The 24,578-nt window shown below is 44.9% G+C and overlaps 6 protein-coding genes across 6 annotated transcripts; 3 read left to right on the top strand and 3 right to left on the bottom strand.

The window, feature by feature from the left end:
* Nucleotides 1–896: 896 nt before the first annotated feature.
* LOC149449473 (histone H3) lies at nucleotides 897–1,378 on the bottom strand. The gene has a single exon (XM_089693180.1). It carries the CDS (start codon nucleotides 1,366–1,368, stop codon nucleotides 958–960), a length of 411 nt encoding a protein of 136 aa, XP_089549306.1. The 5' UTR covers nucleotides 1,369–1,378; the 3' UTR covers nucleotides 897–957.
* Nucleotides 1,379–3,211: 1,833 nt separating this feature from the next.
* On the top strand, nucleotides 3,212–3,698 carry LOC149449474 (histone H2A type 1). Its single transcript, XM_089693193.1, has one exon. It carries the CDS (start codon nucleotides 3,248–3,250, stop codon nucleotides 3,638–3,640), a length of 393 nt encoding a protein of 130 aa, XP_089549319.1. The 5' UTR covers nucleotides 3,212–3,247; the 3' UTR covers nucleotides 3,641–3,698.
* A 974-nt stretch (nucleotides 3,699–4,672) lies between these two features.
* Nucleotides 4,673–5,047, bottom strand: LOC149449475 (histone H4). Its single transcript, XM_089693194.1, has one exon. The coding sequence runs from the start codon at nucleotides 5,039–5,041 to the stop codon at nucleotides 4,730–4,732; it is 312 nt and encodes a 103-aa protein (XP_089549320.1). The 5' UTR covers nucleotides 5,042–5,047; the 3' UTR covers nucleotides 4,673–4,729.
* A 16,800-nt stretch (nucleotides 5,048–21,847) lies between these two features.
* Nucleotides 21,848–22,170, top strand: LOC149449476 (histone H4). Its single transcript, XM_089693196.1, has one exon. The coding sequence runs from the start codon at nucleotides 21,848–21,850 to the stop codon at nucleotides 22,157–22,159; it is 312 nt and encodes a 103-aa protein (XP_089549322.1). The 3' UTR covers nucleotides 22,160–22,170.
* Nucleotides 22,171–23,369: 1,199 nt separating this feature from the next.
* On the bottom strand, nucleotides 23,370–23,843 carry LOC149449477 (histone H2A type 1). Its single transcript, XM_089693195.1, has one exon. The coding sequence runs from the start codon at nucleotides 23,818–23,820 to the stop codon at nucleotides 23,428–23,430; it is 393 nt and encodes a 130-aa protein (XP_089549321.1). The 5' UTR covers nucleotides 23,821–23,843; the 3' UTR covers nucleotides 23,370–23,427.
* Nucleotides 23,844–24,108: 265 nt separating this feature from the next.
* Nucleotides 24,109–24,578, top strand: LOC149449478 (histone H2B 1.1). The gene has a single exon (XM_089693181.1). It carries the CDS (start codon nucleotides 24,137–24,139, stop codon nucleotides 24,515–24,517), a length of 381 nt encoding a protein of 126 aa, XP_089549307.1. The 5' UTR covers nucleotides 24,109–24,136; the 3' UTR covers nucleotides 24,518–24,578.

Raw genomic sequence — 24,578 nt, forward strand, 5'->3', positions numbered from 1 at the left:
TGATGAGAGCAGTAGAAGGGAGGGTGAGATGTATAAATTGAGGTGGAGCAGAGGGATAAAGAAAGGAGATTTTGAGAGGAAAGGATAGTAATATGAGGAGTAGAGGTGGCATATTAAACAGGTACATGGAGTGGGAATCAGACTTGCTGCTTGTTATCCTGTTGTGTTCAACTGAAAATGCCCTCACAGAACAGAGCCATCTGTGACCTCCCCCATAAACTGGTCCACATTTATAGGGAGATGATCAAATGAGCAACTCTTCTCCTCCCCAATTAGGAATTGATAAGGATCACAGTAATTTTTTGGGGAGAGGCTGATCTAAACCAGACCAGACAGGCCAAAGTCATAAACGATGACGGATTCTCTGATCACAGAAAAGGCACAAGGAGGTGAGAATCAATCACCACAAATAGATAGACTAATTATCCTGAGATTTGCAGGAAGTCAATGCATTGCAGGGAGACAGCTTAAGGTGGAGATGAGACAGCAGCATTTACCCCAACCTACTAGCTGCTGGTAGCAGAACCACCCATGACGTCATTGATAAGGACATGGGGCCCCTGCACAGCATCCTTGCCTGCCCGTCAGCAGTGAGGTCACATTAGCCGAGACAGAAACCCGGCAGCTGAGCGACACGTCACTGACACTTATCGATCTATATATGTTACTAGCGCAGTCTGTATTTTTGTATTAACTGAGGGAGAACAGAAACTATTTGCCCCCAAGTCCCCTCCCCCATCGGGCGCCCCCCCATGTACAGACGGCGCTGCGTTGTGTAAACCGGTTTGGTTCTTTACATGTTGTAATGGGCGCCTCCAGATTGCGCTGAAATGTAAAAGGCGCCATGAGGGGGAAAGGCGGAGAAGTCCCGGTACAGAGCTCTGTGTGGGGGGAGGTTGTGGCTCTGAGAAGAGCCGTTGGTTGGCGGGTTGTGTGGAATGTCTGTTGCGGGGGGGTCTAGGCCCTCTCTCCGCGGATGCGGCGTGCCAGCTGGATGTCTTTGGGCATGATGGTGACCCTCTTGGCGTGGATGGCGCAGAGGTTGGTGTCCTCGAAGAGTCCGACGAGATAAGCCTCTGCGGCCTCCTGCAGAGCCATGACGGCGGAGCTCTGGAAGCGCAGGTCGGTCTTGAAGTCCTGGGCGATCTCTCGGACGAGGCGCTGGAAGGGCAGCTTGCGGATGAGCAGCTCGGTGGATTTCTGGTAGCGGCGGATCTCTCGGAGAGCCACGGTGCCGGGCCTGTAGCGGTGAGGCTTCTTCACTCCGCCGGTGGCCGGGGCGCTCTTGCGGGCGGCTTTGGTGGCCAGCTGCTTGCGGGGAGCTTTCCCTCCGGTGGACTTACGGGCGGTCTGCTTGGTACGAGCCATTACTTCTCAGATCTGTGCTGGGAATGGGAACTGAAGCCGCTCTGCAGAGAGATTTATACACATCCCTGCCCTCTGATTGGAGCACTACGTCACGCCCCTTCTAATGATTGGGTTACTTAAAAAGAGCGGGATTTTCAAAATGCCCGCCAGGATCTGCACGTTATCTCTGTAGGTAGAGAAGCCCGCTGTGTCAGGGGTGGGGGAGGGGAGGTCCTCCACATCATACAATGCTCGGAGCTCTCCTTACTACCAAAGAAGAGAAGATTAATCAGAGATCTGCTAATAATCAGAGATCAGAGACTCCCTGTACAATGTAACAATTACATCCACTGACATCGGACTGGATTCCCCCATAATACAGTGAATGGGATGACAGAAGATCCTCCTCCGATCTCACGGATCCGATGATTCCTCTGTTCGGGACTAAGAAGCAGAACGTTTGTCGCCCATCTCGGTCCATCCAGCACAATTGTGGACTAACAGGGACAGTCAGAAGGGCTGCAATGTATTGTCTATAGAAGAGCGAGATGACAAGAGACATGACTTGTGTGCGGATCTGGGAGGAGATACAATGTGATTTCCGGCTTTTCTCTCCGAATCCCACTTCCAAGGACAATCCGATCCCGGCGATGACAGTGTGGACTTTGATGGCACAATGACAATCTATCGCCGAGGATGTGAGGAGGCGGACATCTAGTCTGCAGCAATTCATCCCATTCATGGCAGCCCCATAAGATTCATCAGTGTAGGGCGGGAGGCAGGGAGATCCCACAGAATACAGCACGGCTCACCTCCAGGCTCATTCCTCTCTGACACTTCTCCTCTCTCTGCTCCAGGCTGTCCCGCCCCGGCTCGTCAGCCGCTAAAGGGAGAGGTACAGGAGCATCGCTCTGCAACTGTCCTCCCCCGCATCCATTCTCCTGCTGTCCGGACCACTGCAAGGGCACCTGTGCAACCCCTCTCCCGGCGGCCCTGCCTGCCGCTGCCCAAAAGGACCCTTCATCTGGGGGGCGGTGCCGCCCCCTAAAAATTGCCACCCTAGGCAAACGCCTTGTTTGCCTCTCGGTGGACATGCTCCCGCATATACACTATATTGCCAAAAGCATTGGTCTTAGCCATCAATTGCTCGTCAATAAACACAAACCTTGGCTAGCCTTCTGTTTAATGTCAGCCAGGAGAGCCATCCTAAAAAAGTGGACTTCACCACCCCCACCGTCGATAGCGAATTGAAACAAGGCCTCAACAGCCTACCTTGCATAGAACATCTGGATCTTCAAGTCTCTACCTCTCAAACTTTTTCACCTGTAAAGGGATCAATGACATCACTAAATGGTATCCTATCCCTGCCCGCCCAGCCTACTGGACAGGTTGACAATGTTTCCCTTCAGCTCAGATGATACAAACCTGAGCTACACTACATCTGAGTCAGAGCTCCCTAGTATCTGTTCAGACGCCTCGTCCCCATAGAGGGATATATATGCTTCCACTACCTGGTCCCCCTTCACACCAGGCAGGCTCTAGTGATATGGTAACACTAGGAATGATTCTCTTTCAAATGCCACTGAGGGAACGAATGTCTTTCACACGTTTAACTGAACCGAACAGAAGTCATCTGAGATCCTTCTATTCTCTGTGCTCTCTATTCTTTACTTAACTCTCCCTTTTAACACCCCCACCTTCCTTTCTACTCCGTCATGTGATGGAGAGTGACGTCATGACTTCTTTCCTCGAGTACAGATTAGTGTAGAAACAAGTCTTACCGCTATTGGCTGAATTCTAAAGCAACCAATCCCAGCGTGTGACGTCAGAGCATGGAGTGTATAAAGAGAGGAAGCGGCTGCTGGGGCCTATCTGTGTGTGATTCGTCAGTCATCCAATCATGTCTGGTCGCGGCAAACAAGGAGGCAAGACTCGGGCTAAGGCCAAGACCCGATCGTCCCGGGCCGGTCTGCAGTTCCCCGTCGGTCGTGTTCACCGTCTGCTCCGGAAGGGCAACTATGCCGAGCGGGTCGGGGCCGGAGCTCCCGTCTATCTGGCCGCCGTCCTGGAGTATCTGACGGCTGAGATCCTGGAGCTGGCCGGCAACGCCGCCCGAGACAACAAGAAGACCCGCATCATCCCCCGACACCTCCAGCTGGCTGTCCGCAACGACGAGGAGCTCAACAAGCTGCTGGGCGGCGTCACCATCGCCCAGGGAGGAGTCCTGCCCAACATCCAGGCCGTGCTGCTGCCCAAGAAGACCGAGAGCCACAAGGCCGCCAAGAGCAAGTAATCCCCCCACAGGATTCCCTTCTATCCGCCAACACAACGGCTCTTCTCAGAGCCCCCCACATCTCCATACAAAGGGCAGTAAGTCTCCTCTACATCCGGGTGTCATCTCTGCTTTTCTATGGAAGAGGTTTGGACGCCGGGAAGGATTTCTATGTTGAACCTTCTGGGGAGAAAGTGATATCGCGGCGCCCCGGGATCGGGCGGGTTATTTGTAGCTGATTACCGGTTTTCACATCCGAATTCTAATTTTCCTAAAATCATTATCGATCCTGATCAGATAATTTACTCTCAACAATTTTTTTCTGTCTCTATATGATTAAAAAACGGTCATTGCTTCAATTGTATAATAAATTCCACTTTCCCGCCGGAGTTCTATGGACCGTTACAGACAATCTGCATCCATTGACAGTTTTATCCGAGAAGATCGATCAATCCTTCCATTCATTCCGAGCATTGCAGATATTCATGTGAAATGTTTTATTTGTACTCAAAACCCGACAAGATGGAGTTCTCAGTTTACTGATTTTGTTGAATTTCCTGCACTATAATTTTTTTTTTTTTTACTATTAAGAAAAGCATTACTGGTCGATGGAGACAACGCCCACAGCTCTGATTGGCTCAGATTTTAAATTCTGCCGCCGGTTTCAAATCCTGCCGCCGGAATTGTGTAGATCGTTTCAGAGAAATATTCAGCCCGATTATACCGCCAAATCCGAGCCGGAGAACAAAGGAGATCAGATGAGACATTTATCAGCGATCAACAAACACCACTCCCCTGACTAATCGATAAATCTGCTTGGAATGAAAGTCTACAACTGGATTCTGGTTACTGAATCCTTTCAATATCAGATCTATTAAAGACTTGCAGCTGTTACAGATCTCACATCTAGAATATTGATGAATTGTTTGGTAGAAATAACTCCTAACACTGCCAAATAAATATGTACAATGAAAAGAATGTTTGAGTTTCTAAATATTTCCCGAGAGATTGATGATCGCGATGTTTCTATCAATAGCCCTTTGTATGAGAAGGTGGGCGGCCCTGAGAAGGGCCTTTGTGACGATGAAGGGGGGGGGCGGTTATGAGGATTTATCCTCCGAATCCGTAGAGAGTGCGTCCCTGCCGTTTGAGAGCATAGACGACATCCATGGCGGTGACGGTCTTCCTCTTGGCGTGCTCGGTGTAGGTGACGGCATCGCGGATGACATTCTCCAGGAAGACTTTCAGCACTCCGCGGGTCTCCTCATAGATGAGGCCGGAGATGCGCTTGACTCCCCCTCTGCGGGCCAAACGTCGGATGGCGGGTTTGGTGATGCCCTGGATGTTGTCCCGGAGCACCTTCCTGTGGCGCTTGGCGCCGCCTTTCCCCAGACCCTTCCCTCCTTTACCGCGACCAGACATGACGACTCTTTTTTGCTGCAAACACAGACTGAGCTCTGGGCTGGGCCCGCCTTCTTTTTATACAGCTTGAGCGGACGTGATGGGAACCTTCCTGGGAAGAGGCGGAGTCACACCCATTCTTTACACACAATACAATTGGAGTCATTTGTAACTATTATACACATTCTGCGGTTTTCAAATATATAGACATCTCCAGGAGAGAAATCTCTTCATTCTTCTCAATGGTTTTCTATTTCTTCCTCGGAGATTACACAGAAACATTCATCTTTCACATTTCAGAACACAAACCATCATCACCAGTTACTATTGTTAGCAGCAATTTAATATTGAGAAATATGACTTGGAAATAAACACAAACATTTATACCGATGCCGCACGTTCCTGGTTATAATTCTGAGCGGACCTGAAGGGAGACTGATGGAAAGGGGCGGGGTCAAAGCCATTCATTCCTCTGCAGAGATTTTCATTGATTTAGACCCTTGATTTGGTTCCTCAGACATGTCATATGTTCTCTCTGGATACATTGTCCGGATTTCTCTGGCAGTCTCCTTATTTCTACCAGTCATTTCACATTTGTTTTTATGAATATTCTGGATGTGATATGGGGGAGGGGGATCTGTAACTGCTACATGTCTGAAGGAGGGACACATAAATATCGGTCAGTGACATGATCGTATACAGATGTGATCATGAAATCTACAATACTTGTATTCACAATGTGTTACAAGATTCGGTAAATATGGAAATCCATCTCCAGACTCATCAATACATCTACTTGGGATGAAAGCGATGATAATACTTCTCGGATAAATGTCTCATTTGATCAGTTCTCAGGTCGGATTTGGCGGTATAATCGGGCGGAATATTTGTCTGGAACGATCTACACAATCCCGGCGGGCAGAATGTGATAACAGCGATTTGAACTCTGAGCCAATCACAGCTGTGGGCGTTGTCTCCATCAGCCAGTAATATTTGTCTTACGAGAAGTCCATTGAAATGTATCCGGAGATCTCGGTGTCGATGTTTCTAGTGCAGGAAGTGTTTTCTTGTTCTGTAGACTTTTCATTGATCTCTTCTCTACAACTAAATCAACAGACTAATAACTAGATCTTGTCGGGTTTTGTATTCTGAGGGATTGGAGGGAAAATAAAACATTTTATATATCAATATTCGTAATGCTCCTATAATGATGTTTGGCTGATCGCAGAGCCTGGAATGAATGGGAGGGTTGATCGATCTTCCCAGATAAAACGGTAAATGGATGCGGTCGGTTCTCCGTATCGGATTTGGCGGTAAAAGGGCGGATTGTCTGTGACGTCACATATAATTCCGGCGGGAGATTTGAATGAAGCAATTAGAAAGTGGATCCAATGACAGTTATAGACGTTTCCTTCAGATAGTAAAACATCTTTTTTTCTACGTGGAGTGTGAAGGAGGTGATGAGATCTGTTCCCTCAGTCGGGAGGATCGTTGTTCGGTATATATTGAACGATCTCTGATCTTCAGGAGAAACTCATCACAACTAAAGGAAGGCGGATAAGATCAGTCCCTGGAATAAGATGTCATTTCCCCAGAGTCTCACACTGAAAGCATTTTCTATTATGAATGTATAATTGTCATCATAATTAAAATATATAATATGGTATTATAAAATAATTATAACATTTAAATTATAAAAACAAATTTAAAAAAAAGTCAGTTATTTTAGATTTTGTAACAACATATCTTGAGGATAATTGACATGGGGGAAGACACACGCCGCAGGACTTTAAAAACCGGCTCAGCTCCGCCCTATAGCAGAATTACTACTACAGGGCGGGCTCCCTGCACACAATCATATGTATATATACATGACTTGTGCTCCCGCCTTGATCGCAGTCCATGGGTGCACGCTCCTTCCGACCCAGGGGTGCCGTGGTTCCGTGCCCAACCGATCAATCAGCAGATTCAGGCCAGTGATGTTCAGGATGGATTTGCTGATTGCTCCCTGCCCTATCAGTGATCCTCCTGTACCTGTGGTTACACTTACACAGGTACAGGAAATGATGCAATCTTCTCTCCCTGGGTACATTCCATTCCAGAGAGAGAAGAAAGCAGATCCACGTGGGTCATAAGCATTACACTTTTACAGTAAAAGCACAGCTAGGTCACATTTATCCCCCTGATCTCCCCCTGTTAACCCCTTCACTCCCCTGTCAGTATCTTTAGTACAGTGTACAGATTTTTTTGCTGATCACTGTATTAGTGTCTCCGGCGAGGTCAGCTAGCATTAGCGTCCCACAATGCAGTTGAAGATGAGCTGTAACTGGTCTCAGGGAGCGCCTCTTGGCCAAAGTTTGATGGGATAAGTTGCTGAAGATCTGGAGTTTGTCCCCTTTGAATTCAAGGGATGTTGTGTTACGGGTAGAGTTGAGCAGGGACTCTTTACTGGTCACCCCAAGGAATTTGTTAAGAAGCATGGTGAGTATTTTACAGATCTCCATCTTTGCCACAAGTTTTTGGAAAATTAAGAAAGAAAAAAAAAATATTTTTTATTTATTTATTTTATATTTCAAAACCTTGAGAGAAAAACATGAGATCTGCAAAATACTCAACAGGCCTCTTTTTAAATTCCTTGGGGTGTCTACCCTTTCCTTTCTAATTTCTAGACAAAAGGAAATTGTGTGCTGAGTGAGCTCACTGTGCACTTCTAGGTCACTGACTAAGTTCCCAGTCAGGACTTTGGGACAAGCTCAGCATCATGTGACCACGGTGGGATCCATTGACAGTGGTCACATATAATATCAACATTGCCTCCTGGGCTTTAAAGTCCACTTGAAAGGGTCAGCAGATGACACAAAGGGGTTAATGGTGTAGCTAGAGCCATAACAGACCACGCTTTTCCTATGGGGCCCAGAGCTGTCCAGCTCCACATGGATCTATGCAGCTCGCAATAGCATTTGATGGATATATTTGGACAAAATGATATTTGCGGATCTCTACACAGTTGCTATGAACATTAAGAACATTCTCCATCAATGGAGGATGTGTTCTTGAGGTGGAGATCCAAGAAACGGGTGTGTTTTAATGGTTTAAATTATTTGGATGTATTTTTTTTTTACTTATGTTTATAAACTAAGGTTGCATTGATACAGATATGGATATCGGTGCCGATACTAGGCATTTGCATGAGTATTGGTACAAATGCTCTGATACTTGCAAACCAATACTTTCAGGCTCAGTTCTTTCAGCTGTCAGCGAGATTCCCCGACTGACAGCTGAAATGTAAGTTTTAAAAAAGCTGTAAAAAAAAAAAGGTCAATTGCTGGTTGTTAAGGAGTAGGCCGCCACGTTCTTTTTTTTTCCAAAAAAAGAGGTGTTTATTGAAAACAAAACACACAGATTGATACAAGACAGAATAAAATTTCAAACGGGTTGAACATAGGTCATGTGGCAAAACATATATCATACAGAAGAGCATGAAATCCAATGCAGAAATGAACAAATTGGATGAGTAAAACCACGACAAGGTTGTGCCTGCAATATTCCAGTGTGCTTGTCAAACGAATAGAGCAAGGAGGCACCAGGCATTCCACAGTAATGTCTCAAAGTATGGTGCTATGGAGGAAAGGAAGGTGCGTACAATATCTAAGCAGAAGTCCAAACTACAGGTTTGAGATAGTGGAGGTGGCGGAGAGCGTATATGGGAGTAGATTGTCATGGAAATCGCTAATGGGAAAGGAGATAAGATGTTGACATCATGCCTAATGCTCTGCGGAATAATTATCTGGAGCTTGTACAAGCATAAGAGAGGAGAAAAAAAAGAGGAAGGAGAGAAGCGCGAAGGAAAGAAAGAGAAAGAAAAGGGGAAGAGAAGGAAAAGAAAAAAAAAAAAAAAAAAAAAAAAAAAAAAAAGGGGGGGGGGGGAGGGAAACATATGGGTAGAAGGGAGTGAGGGAGGGGGTGACTGCAAAAATTATTGGATCATCAATACGGGTCATATCAGGTGCGGTAGAAGTCTAAATTAACATTAGTTGCAAATAAATGTGGGATGTACACGAAGGAGGAGGAGTATGTTGACCACCATCGGGTCAAATACAACTGAGTTACAACAGTAGGGAACCTAAGTCAAGTCAAACAGGTTGGTCCATAAGAGACTGATATGCAGGGGTGGTCAGGAAATGAGTCCAGCAGGCCCAAGTGTGGGAAAATTTCGTAGGGGTATCAAGTGCAGTCGCAATCAGTTCTTCCATAACTGCCGTTTTACCCACTCGGGTGAGCCAATCGCGTATAGAAGGAGGGCGTGTGGAACCCCACAGAACAGGGATGCAGAGTCTGGCTGCATTGATCATGTGCATAGCTAAGGATTTGAAATACTGCCCCCCGGAAAGGGAAGAGTGATGAAGGAGGAATTGAGCCGGAGAGAAATCCACAGGCAAGGTAGTTACAGACACCACTAGCCTGTGTACTTCTTGCCAAAACGGTTGCAGAACAGAGCAAGACCACCAGATGTGAAGGAATGATCCATCTGAGGTCCCACATATCCAACAACTGTTGGGGAAAGCGGGGTTGAACCGATGAATTTTCCAAGGGGTTCGGTACCATCTCGAGGCTATTTTGTAGCCATTTTCCTGAGTCGAGACGTTGAGGGAGCATTTATGAGAATGCTTAAATACCCGGTCCCAGTCTAAGTCCAATAGGTTAGTTTCAAGATCTCTATTCCACGCTCGACATGATGGGAGGGAGTCATAAGTCCGATTCTCCAGTAGGAGGGGATAGATCTCCGAGATCAGGTGCTTTCGTGGTTCAGCTTTAGCGCAGATAGTTTCAAAAGGGGTAAGAGAACGGCCCCAGTCGAACGGGGGTTTCTGTGAAAGCAGATAGTGTCTAATCTGAAAATATACCCAAAAAGGGAAATCGCGGACACCAAGACTTTCAGTCAGTTCTCTGAGTGTTTTCACCTTGCCTTTGTGGAGAAAATGTTTCACCAAGATCTGTTTATGCGGCCAAAATTTCAGTAAGAAGTCCTTGTGCATTCCTGGAGGGAAAGCAGAATTGAGACGAATAGAGGTTAACGGGTTGGGTGTTTCGGAGATGGATGCAAATTTACAAGCCAAGCGAAAAGTTTTTAAGGTAGGCCCCACCAAAGGGTGAGTGAGAAGGGTATGAGGCGTGTGCTGCGGCAGAAGCCAAGGAATCAATGCCAGGGGTAAGGGTGAGCACGCATCTTCTATATATATCCAGTCCTTGGAGGCAGTGTGAACGTGCCAATCAACTACCCGGGAAAGGTGACATGCCCAGTAGTAGCGGTGAAGGTCAGGGAAGCCAATTCCACCTCTAAGCTTAGGAAGGGTCATTTGGGAGAAAGCAATGCGCGGACGCTTATGATGCCATAGGAATGATGAGCAAAGTCTTTTGCACGATATAAAAAAGACAAGGGGTAAATGAATTGGCAATGTTTGGAAGAGATATAGAAGGCGAGGAAGTATATTCATTTTGATTATTGCTGCCCTTCCAAACCAAGAGAAGGAAGGACGATGCCATTTATTAAGGTCTTCCTGCAGAGAGCGCAGAGCGGGAAGGAAATTTTTCACATAGAGGTCGTCCAGATTACGGGTAAGCTGAATACCGAGATAGGTTAAGGATTCCTTTTCCCAATGGAATGGGAATTGGAGCTCACAGGAGGAGACAAGCTCAACAGGCAGGGTAATGTTAAGGGCAGCCGACTTGGAGAAGTTAATTTTAAAATTCGATAAGAATCTGAAGAGGGCAAAATCCTTCAGTAGGTTGGGCAAGGTGATGTGAGGATCAGTAAGAAATAGGAGAATATCGTCTGCGTAGGCTGCGAGCTTGTAGTCTTTGTCCGCTACCCTAATCCCCTTGATATCGGAATTCGAGCGAATTTTCCGTAGCAAAGGTTCAAGGGAGAGAACAAACAGGAGCGGAGAGAGGGGGCATCCTTGCCGCGTGCCATTCCTTAGATGAAAGGAATTCGATAAATGACCGTTCACCCTCACTCGAGCTGTCGGATCGGAGTATAGGGCCATTATGAAGTTAAGCATCTTCTCACCTAAACCCAGTGCTACTAGAGATGCCTTCAAGAAGTCCCACGCAATCCTATCGAAGGCCTTTTCTGCATCCAGGGAGAGAAAAAAACCAGGAGAGTTAGACTTATGGAGCCAATGGTTAAGGTTAAGGGCCTTAATGGTATTGTCCCTTGCTTCTCTCCCAGGGACAAAACCCACTTGGTCTAGGTCAATCAGGGAGGGGAGCAGGGGAAGAAGACGATTAGCGATGATCTTCGCAAATAACTTGATGTCCACATGGCCGCCACGTTCTTAACAACAGATGACTCATTCAGCTTTCAGTGGGGTTCCCCTGCTGACATCCGAAGTGTAAAGAAAATAAATGTCCCAGAAAATGGAACTGTCAAAAAAAAAAGCAGCCTAACAATGTTTATAAACAGCATTGCTCAGCCCTAAAACAGAAAGATAAGAAGAAACATTGTTTAATTTTGTATCTTTCTGTTTATGCATCTACAGGTCAAAGGGATGAACTTCAATCTGCAGTTGAAGTCAGTTAAAAGCAACCTTTCAAAAATGCATTTATTTATTTTTTTAATTAAATGTTCCTCTGTGTAACCCCTTATTAACCCTTCATTTACTGTAATCAGCGCTAGTTAACTCCTTTTTATCTTTCTCCATTTAATTATCTTCCTGATGATTTTTTTTTTCATGTTATAAACTACTGTATTAATAATTAAAAAAGTATATATATATATATATTTATTTATTTTTTTTGTCTGGTTTGTTTATTATTTTCACACGTTCATTTCTCATTCACCCGCCTGCCTTGTACAGCTAAGTACTGGTATGCCGATGTGGCTGTACCAACACAAGGATGGGCTGTCTCTCTTCTGGAGGGGCTGTGTCTTGGCTTGAAGTTCAGTCTTTTTGTTGGACGGGCTGTCTCATTTCTGGATGGGCTGTCTATTTGCTAGGCAGACTGTTTCTTTGCTGGAGGGGCTGACTGTTTGCTGGATGGGTTGTCACTTTGCTGTACGAGCTTTCTCTTTGCTGGAAAGGCTTTATCTTTGCTGGACAGGCTGTCTCTTTGCTTGAGGAGCAGTTTATTTGCTGGATGAGCTGTCTCTTTGCTTTATGGGCTGTATCTTTGATGTACAGGCTGTAACTTTGCTGTACGAGCCAGGGGCGGACTGACCATTTGGAAACTCGGGCACTGCCCAAGGGCCCGGGGTCAGTAGGGGCCCCATGAGATGCCCCTGGTACCTTTTTCATAGGCTTTTTTTTTAGTTTGGGCAAGGACACAGGGGCCCCATGATCCCCTATTGCCTGGGGGCCCCATGAGTTGTCAGTCCGCCCCTGGTACGAGCTGTCTCTTTGCTGGAGGGGCTGTGATTTTTTTGGATTGGCTGTCTCTTTTCTGGAGACTCTGTCTCTTGGCTGCGGGTTCTGTCTCTTTTATGGATGGGCTGTCTATTTGCTGGATGGGCTGTCTCTTTTCTGGAGGAGTTGTCTCTTTGCTGTACAGGCTGTAACTTTGCTGTACAAGCTGTCTCTTTGCTGGATGGGCTGTTTATTTGCTAATTGGACTGTTTATTTGGTGGAGGGGCTGTCTCCTTACTGGAGGGGCTGTAACATTTCTAGATGGGCTGTCTCTTTTCTAGAGGGGCTGTCTCTTGGCTAGAAGTTCTGTCTATTTTATGTTCAGCTGTCTCTTTGCTGGATTGGCTGTCTCTTTTCTGGAGAAGCCGTCTCTTTGATGTACAGGATGTCTCTTTGCTGGACGGCTGTCTCTTTGCTTGAGGGGCTGTCTCTTTGCTTGAAGGGCTGTCTCTTTTCAAGAGGGGCTGTCTCTTAGCTGGAATGGCTGTCTTTTTACAAGAAGGGCTGCCTCTTTGATGGAGGGCTATTTCTTTGCTGGACGAGCTGTCCCTTTGCTGAACTGGCTGTCTTTTTTTGGAGTGGCAGTATCTTTGCTGGTTTGGCTGTCTCTTTGCTGCACTGGCTGTCTCTTCTGCACCGTCTGTCTCTGCTAGATGGGCTATCTCTTTTCCCAGTTGGGTCTGAAAGGATCTAGATAACCTCCATTTTGTTAATGTACGCCATTTTAAGTATTAAGTTAGCTTTTTGCAGATATATTAGTAGTTTAATGAAACTGTTTTAGTTGTTCAAGGATGTATCAACAGAAGCTAACATGACCCTGACAATGTCTTTGTCTGGTTGTTTCTCAGAAAGTTAGCCAAAACAATTTGTACCAAGAAATGTATATGTTATGTTTCATGTAGTTAGCTCATGATGGAAATTTACAAGTTACAGTTTTGAAACTCGCTCCCCCCCCCCCTTATTATTATCTGTAGTCTATATAATCTTACTAATGTCTAATAAACTTTGAACATCTCTGAACATAAGCTGCCGTTATTTCCGTGTTCAAGGGGTGTTCCCAGAATTCTGCTGATAAACCAGGAATCTCTCCACAGACCGGGGGTCTCTGAGGGGATAAGAAAATCATCCTTTCAGCTGGGGGCTCAGCCCGGGATGACCACCCACCTCACTTGGTAAGTAAACCTTTTGTCTTTTTATGACTAAAAGCTCTTTCTTGCCCTGTGTTGAGGGAAGGTCTTGAATCATTCTGTATTGTCTATATAGACCCGTGATAACCTGTAGCTGCTTTTGGTAAGCAGACTTAACTCTTTAGTAGAGTTACAAAATAGTGCACTATAAAAATAAAAAAAAAAGTGTTTTTGGTAAACACAGATTGTTCTCTGGTAGAACACACTGTTTTTTGGTAAAACAGTGAAGAGATAACTTTTGGGAAGTTATCAAAAGGTTAATAAGTCTGTGGAGCAGATTCTGGTTTATCTGTCTTTTGCTTTTTCTTTCTGTTGCGTAGAAGTATAAGATAATTTGTTGTGTGGAACAAAATAAGATTTTAAGGTAAAATTGTCTTATCCACGGTCTAAATATGGGTCAAGGAGGTAGTTACCCACCAGGTTCTCCAGAAAAGGGAGAACATTGTAAGGATTATGTGGCCAGAGTATGTGGAACAGATTATTATTTAATAAATCCCTGGGTGGATTGTATGGCAGGTTGGACAGAAGCTATGAGACGTACAGACCAATTCCAGAGAGAGGGAGAGATTTTATGGGAATTTTGGGGATTTCTCTGAGAGTAACATCGGAAGGAGGTATTGTTGCCAGATCCTCCAAAGTACCCATTATACCCGCATATTTCAATGATGAGAGTCATCCCTCACACATTACACCCCCTCCTGATACACATCCAGTTTGGGCCACAAATTCTATGGATGTAGGATTCATTTTATGTACACCATACACAGTCACACTCAAGGAAGGGGCATTGCCCTACAAACAGAGGCAATACAAATTCTCGCCAGAGAAGGAGGAAGGGATTGCTCCTCTAGTGGAAAGATTTTTAGAAACAGGTATTTTAGAAGAAACTGTTTCTCCTTACAACACACCTATCAATCCTGTTAAGAAGCCAGATGGCTATTACAGGTTTGTACAAGCTTTGAGGGCCATAAATAATTTTGTGGTTCCATTAGCCCCAATAGTGCCTGATGTGCCATCACTCCTCACCTCCATTCCGTCCCATGCAGAATATTTTACAGTGATTGATTTAACAAATTTATTTTTTTCGGTTTCTGTGGACCACCAGACGAGGGTGCTATTTGTATTTATATTATGAAAATCGCCAGATGAGCTGGTGTAGAATGCCCTAGGGTTTTGTAGATTTGTCTGCAGTCTACTCACTTGCCCTCCAGACCACACTGAGGTTCTGGATCCCTCCCAATGGTTTGGTCCTCATTATATATGTGGATGACCTATTGATTTGTAGTTCAAGTCAGGCGGCCAGTCAGGAGGATAGTTGGTCTCTGTTAGAATGGTTGTCAGGGAATGGTCACAAAGCATCTAAAAAGAAATTGCAATGGTGCCAAAAACAGGTTGAGTAAATTGGTTTTACTCTAATCATGGTGAGAGGAATGTCAGTCACAAAAGAGCTGCGGCTCTCGTGGGTCTGCCCCGCCCACAAACAAAAAAGGACATGCTAACTTTTCTTGGTATGATTGGTTACTGCCACCAATGGATACCTGATTGTTCATTCTATGATCACACTCTGAGGTCTGCCACACTTTCAGAATCACCTGACATTCTCACATGGTCAAATGAAATGGTGGCTGCCTTTGTGTACCTGAATAATGCTATGGTAACGGCCCCTGGTCTTGGACTACCTGATTATAAGAAAATGTTTCATCTGTATGCTAGGGAAAATTGTACAACCATGGCGGGGGTCCTGGTTCAGGGACATGGAGGCAAGCTCCGCCCTGTAGCTTTTTTTCCAAAGTAGTGCCAACTCAGGTTCAGGGCATGCCTGTTTGTCTGAGAGCTGTTGCATCCTGCGCGATTCTGGTGGAGATGGTTATTTCTTTCACATTGGGACATGAAACTACCCTACACACCACACATCAAGTGTCCTTACTACTGAAAAACATACACACTGAACACATGTCAGCACAAAGGTTGAGCGGATATGAAGTGATTCTTCTATCTGATCCCAACTTGAATATTAAATATTCTTCAGCAAATTCAGGTCCTGCTCCAATTTTGAATGCCCTATTGGGGCTAAAGGGGGAACAGGATGAAGTGGCACCAGAACACAATTGTATAACCCACATACAGCAAGACACTTCCCCTAGGTCCGACATGTCAGCTGTGGCTTTTGATGGGGCCCCAGATGTGTTTGTAGATGGCTCATGTTCTAGGCCAAATGATAATATTTACCACCCCCTCAGCATTTACCATGCAGGATATGCCATTGTGCAACTTCCTGACAAAATACTCGAGGAAAAGCCAATCCCATATCAGTCAGCCCAAGCAGCCGAACTGATTGCCCTTACAAGAGCATGTCAATTATTTGCAGCACGGGATGTCAACATTTACAGACTCCAAGTACGCCCATGGTTCTGTACATGATTTTGGGGTCATTTGGGAGAGAAGAGGATTCATTGCTGCTGATGGCAAAACCATATCTCACTCTTCTTTGATATCTGATCTACTCAAAGCCATACAGTTACCGAAAACATTAGCCATTCTTCATTGCAGGGCACATACAAATCGCAGAGATCTTATTGCTAAAGGAAATGCATTAGCAGATAAGGTAGCAAAGGAAGCTGCATTACAACAGGTGGCCAGTGAGCAGATGCCTTTGCTCACTTCAGGCGTCACAACTACCCCACATGACCAGATGTATGCAGATTTACAAAAATTTGCTACAAAAATTGATTTAGCAGACTAGAATGGTTCTGGAGCACAACTAGATCCAGCTTCTGGTCTAGTGTGCTTAGAGGGGAAACCATGCATTCCCATGTCAAGTGCCCCATTGTTCATTGCACAGTACCACGGTCTAGGACATAGAGGATGGAAAACAACATGTGAAACATTATTGCAGGATTTTTATATTACAGGTTTATCTAGGTTGGTGAAAGAATATGTTTCTAGGTGCATTACATGTATAAGGAACAATCCACAGAACCCAAAGAAACCACAACACCAGCATCTAGTGTACCCAACTACACCTTTCACCCATTTACCAATAGATTTTACCCACATGCCGAAAACAGGACAGAGGCAAGAGTTTTTGTTGGTAGTGGTGGATATGTTCAGCAGATGGGTGGAAGCATTTGTCACTAATAAAGAAGATGCACGAACTGTAGTCAGAATTCTTACACAGGACATAATACCCAGATGGGGATGTCCACTGCAGATAAATTCTGATAACGGACCAGCCTTTGTGGCCAAGGTATGCCAAGACTTGGTAAAAGTACTTAAGATAGATTGGAAATTTCATATTCCCTATCATCCTCAAAATTGGGGTATAGTAGAAAGGATGAACAGGACAATTAAGGATAAGTTGAGGAAGGCCACTGGAGGAACCTATACCCACTGGAAGAAGATGTTACCTGCAATTCTAGCAGAGGTAAGAATGACACCTAATAAGACTACAGGGTTATCCCCTTTTGAAATATTAATGGGAAGACCGTTCCCCACTCCTTGGTTTAGACAGCCACTTATGTTAGAAAGAGGGGACCTTGACCTGGTACAACAAGAATATGTGAGAAAATTGATTCAGACTTTAGATAAGGTTGAAAGAAATGTTGCTCGTACTTTTCTTTTATCTTTTCAGGAACCAACACACCTTTTCCAAGTGGGATATGTCGTAGTGGTCCACCAACTCGCTAAAGACAAGAAGCAAGGCTACCCCTTTGGACCACCTACTACGGTGATAGCGGTTACCAGAACGGCTGTTCTGGTGGAGAATTCCCAGTTCTGGATCCATGCTAGTCGAGTGAAGAAGGTGAACCAAACACCTGAGAAACATGAAACGGAAAAAGGAGGTGAAGGGCAAGTAGAAAATCCTCGAAGAGCGGGTGAAGTAAGTGAAAAAGACCCCGAAGATGACATTTCTTACTGTCCCTCATGGTGCTTTGAAGATCTGGGTCCTACTGGGCACACTGACTGCTCTTTTTCCTGCCAGTATGCATCATAACTAACTGTATTTATCACCCTGAGGACTTGGGTCTAATAAAAGGTATCTGTGGTCAAGGACTAGTTTTAAATGAGACCCAGATAACCAAAAGTGAAAGAAAGTCAAAAAGAAGTTTTGAAGAGAACAATCCTTTTTTCAGGAAAAATGTTGATGATGCAGTTTAAATATGCTTATGCTCAAAAGTCAGGTTCTGATAAATGTTGGATATGTAGTAAGTTACATCCCAGCACATATGAAATTCCTCTTCTGGCCGCTCCAGTCAAAATATTTTTGTTAATAAAAGGGAATGTAAGTATTGGTTTGACCAATATTACTTCTAATGCCACCATATCTTTTCCAACTCTGGGAGTCACTCAACTCCCCGATTGGTGTTTTAGACTGGGGAATACTTCCCACAAGGGAAAGGGAATGTGCTCTCAGTCCATATTAAACATATCTGATCCTGGAAGGAAGGATGGAACTTCTTCTGTGAAACTCTGGCAAGTAAATGGTAAAACCCTGAATGAAAGTTTAGAAGGGATACAAGATAATGTGGGGAAAACTATGTTTGGAAAACTTCTTTTTTATTTTACATTTGTTGTCACCCCTGAATTTCATTCTGCAATACAAAAATTGCTGATTTCCTTGGGAAACAATACGTATATCTGTTGTGGTAAGATCTGTTACCCTTGGATACCGAGTAATGTCCCGGGCTGGTGCTATGTAGCCCAATTAGTGACAATCATGGCAGCTATAGACCAAAAGGAACACCAGGTAAAAGCCAGTACATACCCAAAATACCAACTAACTCTGAGACAGAGAAGGGAAACCAAACAAGAAAAGGTAGATCTATTCTCTACAGGCGATAAGGTTTGGTCATGGTTTCCTACTTACACTGGATGGGGAATAACACTCATGAACAAAATAAATAATTACACAAACATTATTGATGATATACTGGAGAGGAACTCTAAGGACATGGGGTTGCTAAATACTGAGACCAGAGCTATTAGAAAACAGCTGGAGATGCAAGAATTAGCTATTGAAAGTATGAGTGCTGCTCTGACAGCTCTGTGTGAGATGACAGAGGATTATGAATGTTGTACTTGGATATATAATACCAAAATGACTGTTCCAGATTATTATGAAATAATAAAGCAACACAGGGAACAGGTAGATGGTTTGATGGAAGAAGCTAGAGCTATAGGAAAAGATGGATGAACTCCTTTTGATTGGTTAGGATCAGGATTTGGTTCCGTCTTTTCATGGATGAAAGGTATCGCTGTAAGCATAGTCATGATATTGTTTTTTGTTTTATTTTTATATCTATGTTTTAAATGCTCATTATATTGCATTGCTAGAGCTACCAAGCCGCAAAATACAAAAATGAAGGTTATCTGGCTATGCAAAAAATTGAGATCATGTTCATGATCTCAGAGGGGATTGAAAGGATCTAGATAACCTCCATGTTGTTATATGTACGCCATTTTAAGTATTAAGTTAGCTTTTTGCAGATATATTAGAAGTTTAATGAAACTGTTTTAGTTGTTCAAGGATGTATCAACAGAAGCTAACATGACCCTGACAATGTCTTTGTCTGGTTGTTTCTCAGAAAGTTAGCCAAAACAATTTGTACCAAGAAATGTATATGTTATGTTTCATGTAGTCAGCTCATGATGGAAATTTACAAGTTACAGTTTTGAAACTCTCTCCCCCCTCCCTTATTATTATCTGTAGTCTATAAAATCTTACTAATGTCTAATAAACTTTGAACATCTCTGAACATGAGCTGCCGTTATTTCCGTGTTCAAGGGGTGTTCCCAGAATTCTGCTGATAAACCAGGAATCTCTCCACAGACCGGGGGTCTCTGAGGGGATAAGAAAATCATCCTTTCAGGGTCCAGCAAAGAAATATCCCAATCCGGCAAAGAGGGAGCCCAGTCCAAGAAGGGACATCCCCATCCAGCAAAGAGACATCCCTGTCCAGCAACAAAACATCCCATCTTTGCTATATGGGGATGTCTCTTTGCTGGACAGTCTGTTTCTTTGCTGGACTGGGCTGTCTCTTTCCCAGTTGGGTCCAGCAAAGAGACATCCCAATCCAGCAAAGAGACAGTCTATCAAAAATCACCCATCACACAGTTAACCCTTTGATTAACCCAAAATGTTAACCCCTTCCTGTCCAGTGTCATTAGTACAGTGTCAGAGTTTTTTTTTTTTTTTTAGCACTGATCACTGTATTGGTGTCAATGGGGATGTCAGTGACACCAAGTTATTTGGAGTGTTAGAATGTGCACTGCAGTACCGCTATATGCACATTCTAACACTCCAAATAACATAATTATTAAATCAAAAAACAAAAAAATTCAAGTATCTATACCACTATTTCTAATCACTATAACTTTCACATAAACCAATGTATTGGGATTTTTTTTAGCAATGACATGGAGCAAAACACATTTTGGCCTAAATTTATAAAAAATTTGATGTTGTTGTTTTTTTTTTTTTACTGGACTTCTTCTACGCTGCCCTATAGTAGAAATACCTCGTAAATCACCTTAATCAAAAATTTGCAGATGTCAATACTCCCCATCAAAACATCTGCGTTGATGAGTCCCTCATTAATTTTTCTGGCCAACTTCCATTCAAACAATTTCTCCCCAGCAAAACCAACTGTCCACCTGTGAGCCAATACAGTGAATTCTCTGCAAACAACCCAAAAATATTCAATAAACATCTATTAAATCAAAATTATAGGTTTGCAAACACATCACACCAACTCATACAATTGTGTCAACCAATATATAGATAAATATCGTGCTGCGCTCCTCTATTATTATCATCAAAGACACATTGATTACGAGTAAAAAATAAACTAAAAAAAAATCTAATACTAATAAAATAAATATACTATCTGAAGGAAACGTCTATAACTGTCATTGGCTCAACTTTCTAATTGCTTCATTCAAATCTCCCGCCGGAATTCTATGTGACGTCACAGACAATCCGCCCTCTTACCGCCAAATCCGATACGTAGAACCGACCGCATCCATTTACCGTTTTATCTGGGAAGATCGATCAACCCTTCCATTCATTCCAGGCTCTGCGATCAGCCAAACATCATTATAAGGACATTGCAAATATTCATATAAAGAACGTTTATTAAGATTTATGTTTTCCCTCCAATCCCTCAGAATACAAAACCCGACAAGATCTAGTTATTAGTCTGTTGATTTAGTTGTAGAGAAGAGATCAATGAAAAGTCTACAGAACAAGAAAACACTTCCTGCACTAGAAACATCGACACCGAGATCTCCGGATACATTTCTATGGACTTCTCGTAAGACAAACATTACTGGCTGATGGAGACAACGCCCACAGCTGTGATTGGCTCAGATTTCAAATCGCTGTCATCACATTCTGCCCGCCGGAATTGTGCAGATCGTTCCAGACAAATATTCCGCCCGATTATACCGCCAAATCCGACCTGAGAACTGATCAGATGAGACATTTATCCGAGAAGTATTATCATCGCTTTCATCCCAAGTAGATGTATTGATGAGTCTGGAGATGGATTTCCATATTTACCGAATCATGTAACACATTGTGAATACAGATCCCCCCTCCCCCATATCACATCCAGAATATTCATAAAAACAAATGAAATACGGACAATGTATCCAGAGAGAACATATGACATGTCTGAGGAACCAAATCGGTTTCCTCCTCCAAATCAGTCACTAAAAATCATCCAAATGTTTACAAGGGTCTAAATCAATGAAATTCTCTGCAGAGGAATGAATCACTGTGACTCCGCCCCTTTCCAACAGTCTCCCTTCAGGTCCGCTCGGAATTATAACCAGGAACGTGGGGCATCGGTATAAATGTTTGTGTTGTTTATTTCCAAGTCATATTTCTCAATATTAAATTGCTGCTAACAATAGTAACTGCTGATGATGGTTTGTGTTCTGAAATGTGAAAGATGAATGTTTCTGTGTAATCTCCGAGGAAGAAATAGAAAACCATTGAGAAGAATGAAGAGATTTCTCTCCTGGAAATGGATTTCTATTGTCATGAAGGGATCTGAAAAGGGCGGAACGTGGAGAAAGCTTCCAAATGAATCCAATTGTATTGTGTGTAAAGAATGGGTGTGACTCCGCCTCTTCCCAGGAAGGTTCCCATCAGGTCCGCTCAGGCTGTATAAAAGGAAGGCGGGCCCAGCCCAGAGCTCAGTCGGTGTTTGTAGCAGAGAAGACTCGTCATGTCTGGTCGTGGTAAAGGAGGGAAGGGTCTGGGGAAAGGCGGCGCCAAGCGCCACAGGAAGGTGCTCCGGGACAACATCCAGGGCATCACCAAACCCGCCATCCGACGTTTGGCCCGCAGAGGGGGAGTCAAGCGCATCTCCGGCCTCATCTATGAGGAGACCCGCGGAGTGCTGAAAGTCTTCCTGGAGAATGTCATCCGCGATGCCGTCACCTACACCGAGCACGCCAAGAGGAAGACCGTCACCGCCATGGATGTCGTCTATGCTCTCAAACGGCAGGGACGCACTCTCTACGGATTCGGAGGATAAATCCTCATAACCCCCCCCCTTTCATCGTCAAAGGCCCTTCTCAGGGCCGCCCACCTTCTCATACAAAGGGCTATTAATAGAAACATCGCGATCATCAATCTCTCGGGGAATATTTAGAAACTCAAACATTCTTTTCATTGTACATATTTATTTGGCAGTGTTGAGTTATTTCTACCAATCATTTCATCAATATTCTAGATGTGAGATCTGTAACAGCTGCAAGTCTCTAATAGATCTGATATTGAAAGGATTCAGTAACCAGAATCCAGTTGTAGATTTTCATTCCAAGCAGATTTATCGATTAGTCAGGGGAGTGGTGTTTGTTGATCGCCAATAAATGTCTCATCTGATGATCTTTGTTCTCCGGCTCGGATTTGGCGGTATAATCGGGCGGAATATTTCTCTGGAACGATCTACACAATTCTGGCGCCAGAATTTGAAATCTGAGCCAATCACAGCTGTGGGCGTTGTCTCCATCAGCCAGTAATGCATTTATGGGTAAAAAAAATAAAATGCAACAAAATCAGTAAACTGAGAACTCCATCTTGTCGGGTTTTGAGTACAAATAAAACATTTCACATGAATATCTGCAATGCTCGGAATGAATGGAAGGATTGATCGATCTTCCCGGATATAACGGTCAATGGATGCAGATTGTCTGTAACGGTCCATAGAACTCCGGCGGGAAAGTGGAATTTATTATACAATTGAAGCAATGACAGTTTTTTAATCATAGAGACAGAAAAAAATTATTTGGAAGTAAATTATCTGATCAGGATCGATAAACAATGATTTTAGGAAAATTTTAGAATTCGGATGTGTAAACCGGTAATCGGCTACAAATAACCCGCCCAATCCCGGGGCGCCGAGAGATCACTTTCTCCGCAGAAAGTTCAACATAGAAATCCTTCCCGGCGTCCAAACGTCTTCCTATGGAGAAGCAGAGATGACACCCGGATGTAGAGGAGACTTACTGTCCGGACGGCGGGAAGGATTTCCACCTTTTCGAATTGTCATTACAAACACGTGACAGCTTCCATCCCAGAACGTCCTTTACTAATCCGAGATCTACAGAGCAGGACGGAGGGAAGAAGTCGCCGACTTTCCTCCTCCACCCCCAGACCCCGAGAATCCCATAGAAGCGGGAGATAGAGAGGAGTGTGGGATTGGTGTCCATAGAAGCCGTATGTCCGCCCTTTGTATGGAGATGTGGGGGGCTCTGAGAAGAGCCGTTGTGTTGGCGGATAGAAGGGAATCCTGTGGGGGGATTACTTGCTCTTGGCGGCCTTGTGGCTCTCGGTCTTCTTGGGCAGCAGCACGGCCTGGATGTTGGGCAGGACTCCTCCCTGGGCGATGGTGACGCCGCCCAGCAGCTTGTTGAGCTCCTCGTCGTTGCGGACAGCCAGCTGGAGGTGTCGGGGGATGATGCGGGTCTTCTTGTTGTCTCGGGCGGCGTTGCCGGCCAGCTCCAGGATCTCAGCCGTCAGATACTCCAGGACGGCGGCCAGATAGACGGGAGCTCCGGCCCCGACCCGCTCGGCATAGTTGCCCTTCCGGAGCAGACGGTGAACACGACCGACGGGGAACTGCAGACCGGCCCGGGACGATCGGGTCTTGGCCTTAGCCCGAGTCTTGCCTCCTTGTTTGCCGCGACCAGACATGATTGGATGACTGACGAATCACACACAGATAGGCCCCAGCAGCCGCTTCCACTCCTTTATACACTCCATGCTCTGACGTCACACGCTGGGATTGGTTGCTTTAGAATTCAGCTAATAGCGATCAGACTTGTTTCTACACCAATCTGTAACTGAGAAAAGAAAGCGTGACGTCACTCTCCATCACATGACTGAGTTCTCCAATAGAAGAGTGAGGATAGATGAGTCTCCTTTGCATAGGCCGCCTATAAAAGCAGCACATGAGGGCGGCTCCAGCACACTTTCCCCGCAGCCAGCCAAGCAGTGGTGAACCCTGATCATGCCTGAACCAGCCAAGTCTGCGCCGGCGCCCAAGAAGGGCTCCAAGAAAGCCGTGACTAAGACCCAGAAGAAGGACGGCAAGAAGCGGAGGAAGACTAGGAAGGAGAGTTATGCCATCTACGTGTACAAGGTGCTCAAGCAGGTCCACCCCGACACCGGCATCTCGTCCAAGGCCATGAGCATCATGAACTCCTTCGTCAATGACATCTTCGAGCGCATCGCCGGCGAAGCTTCCCGCCTGGCTCATTACAACAAGCGCTCCACCATCACCTCCCGGGAGATCCAGACCGCCGTCCGCCTCCTCCTGCCCGGAGAGCTGGCCAAGCACGCCGTCTCCGAGGGCACCAAGGCCGTCACCAAGTACACCAGCGCCAAGTAATCCCCCCGCCGGGGCCCCATCATCCCAACAAGGACACAAAGGCTCTTCTAAGAGCCGCCCA

Source organism: Staurois parvus, unplaced genomic scaffold (genome assembly GCF_062004578.1).
Source record: "Staurois parvus isolate SC_StPar_1 unplaced genomic scaffold, SC_StPar_1.0 ptg000617l, whole genome shotgun sequence".
NCBI classification, from domain to species: Eukaryota; Metazoa; Chordata; class Amphibia; order Anura; family Ranidae; genus Staurois; species Staurois parvus.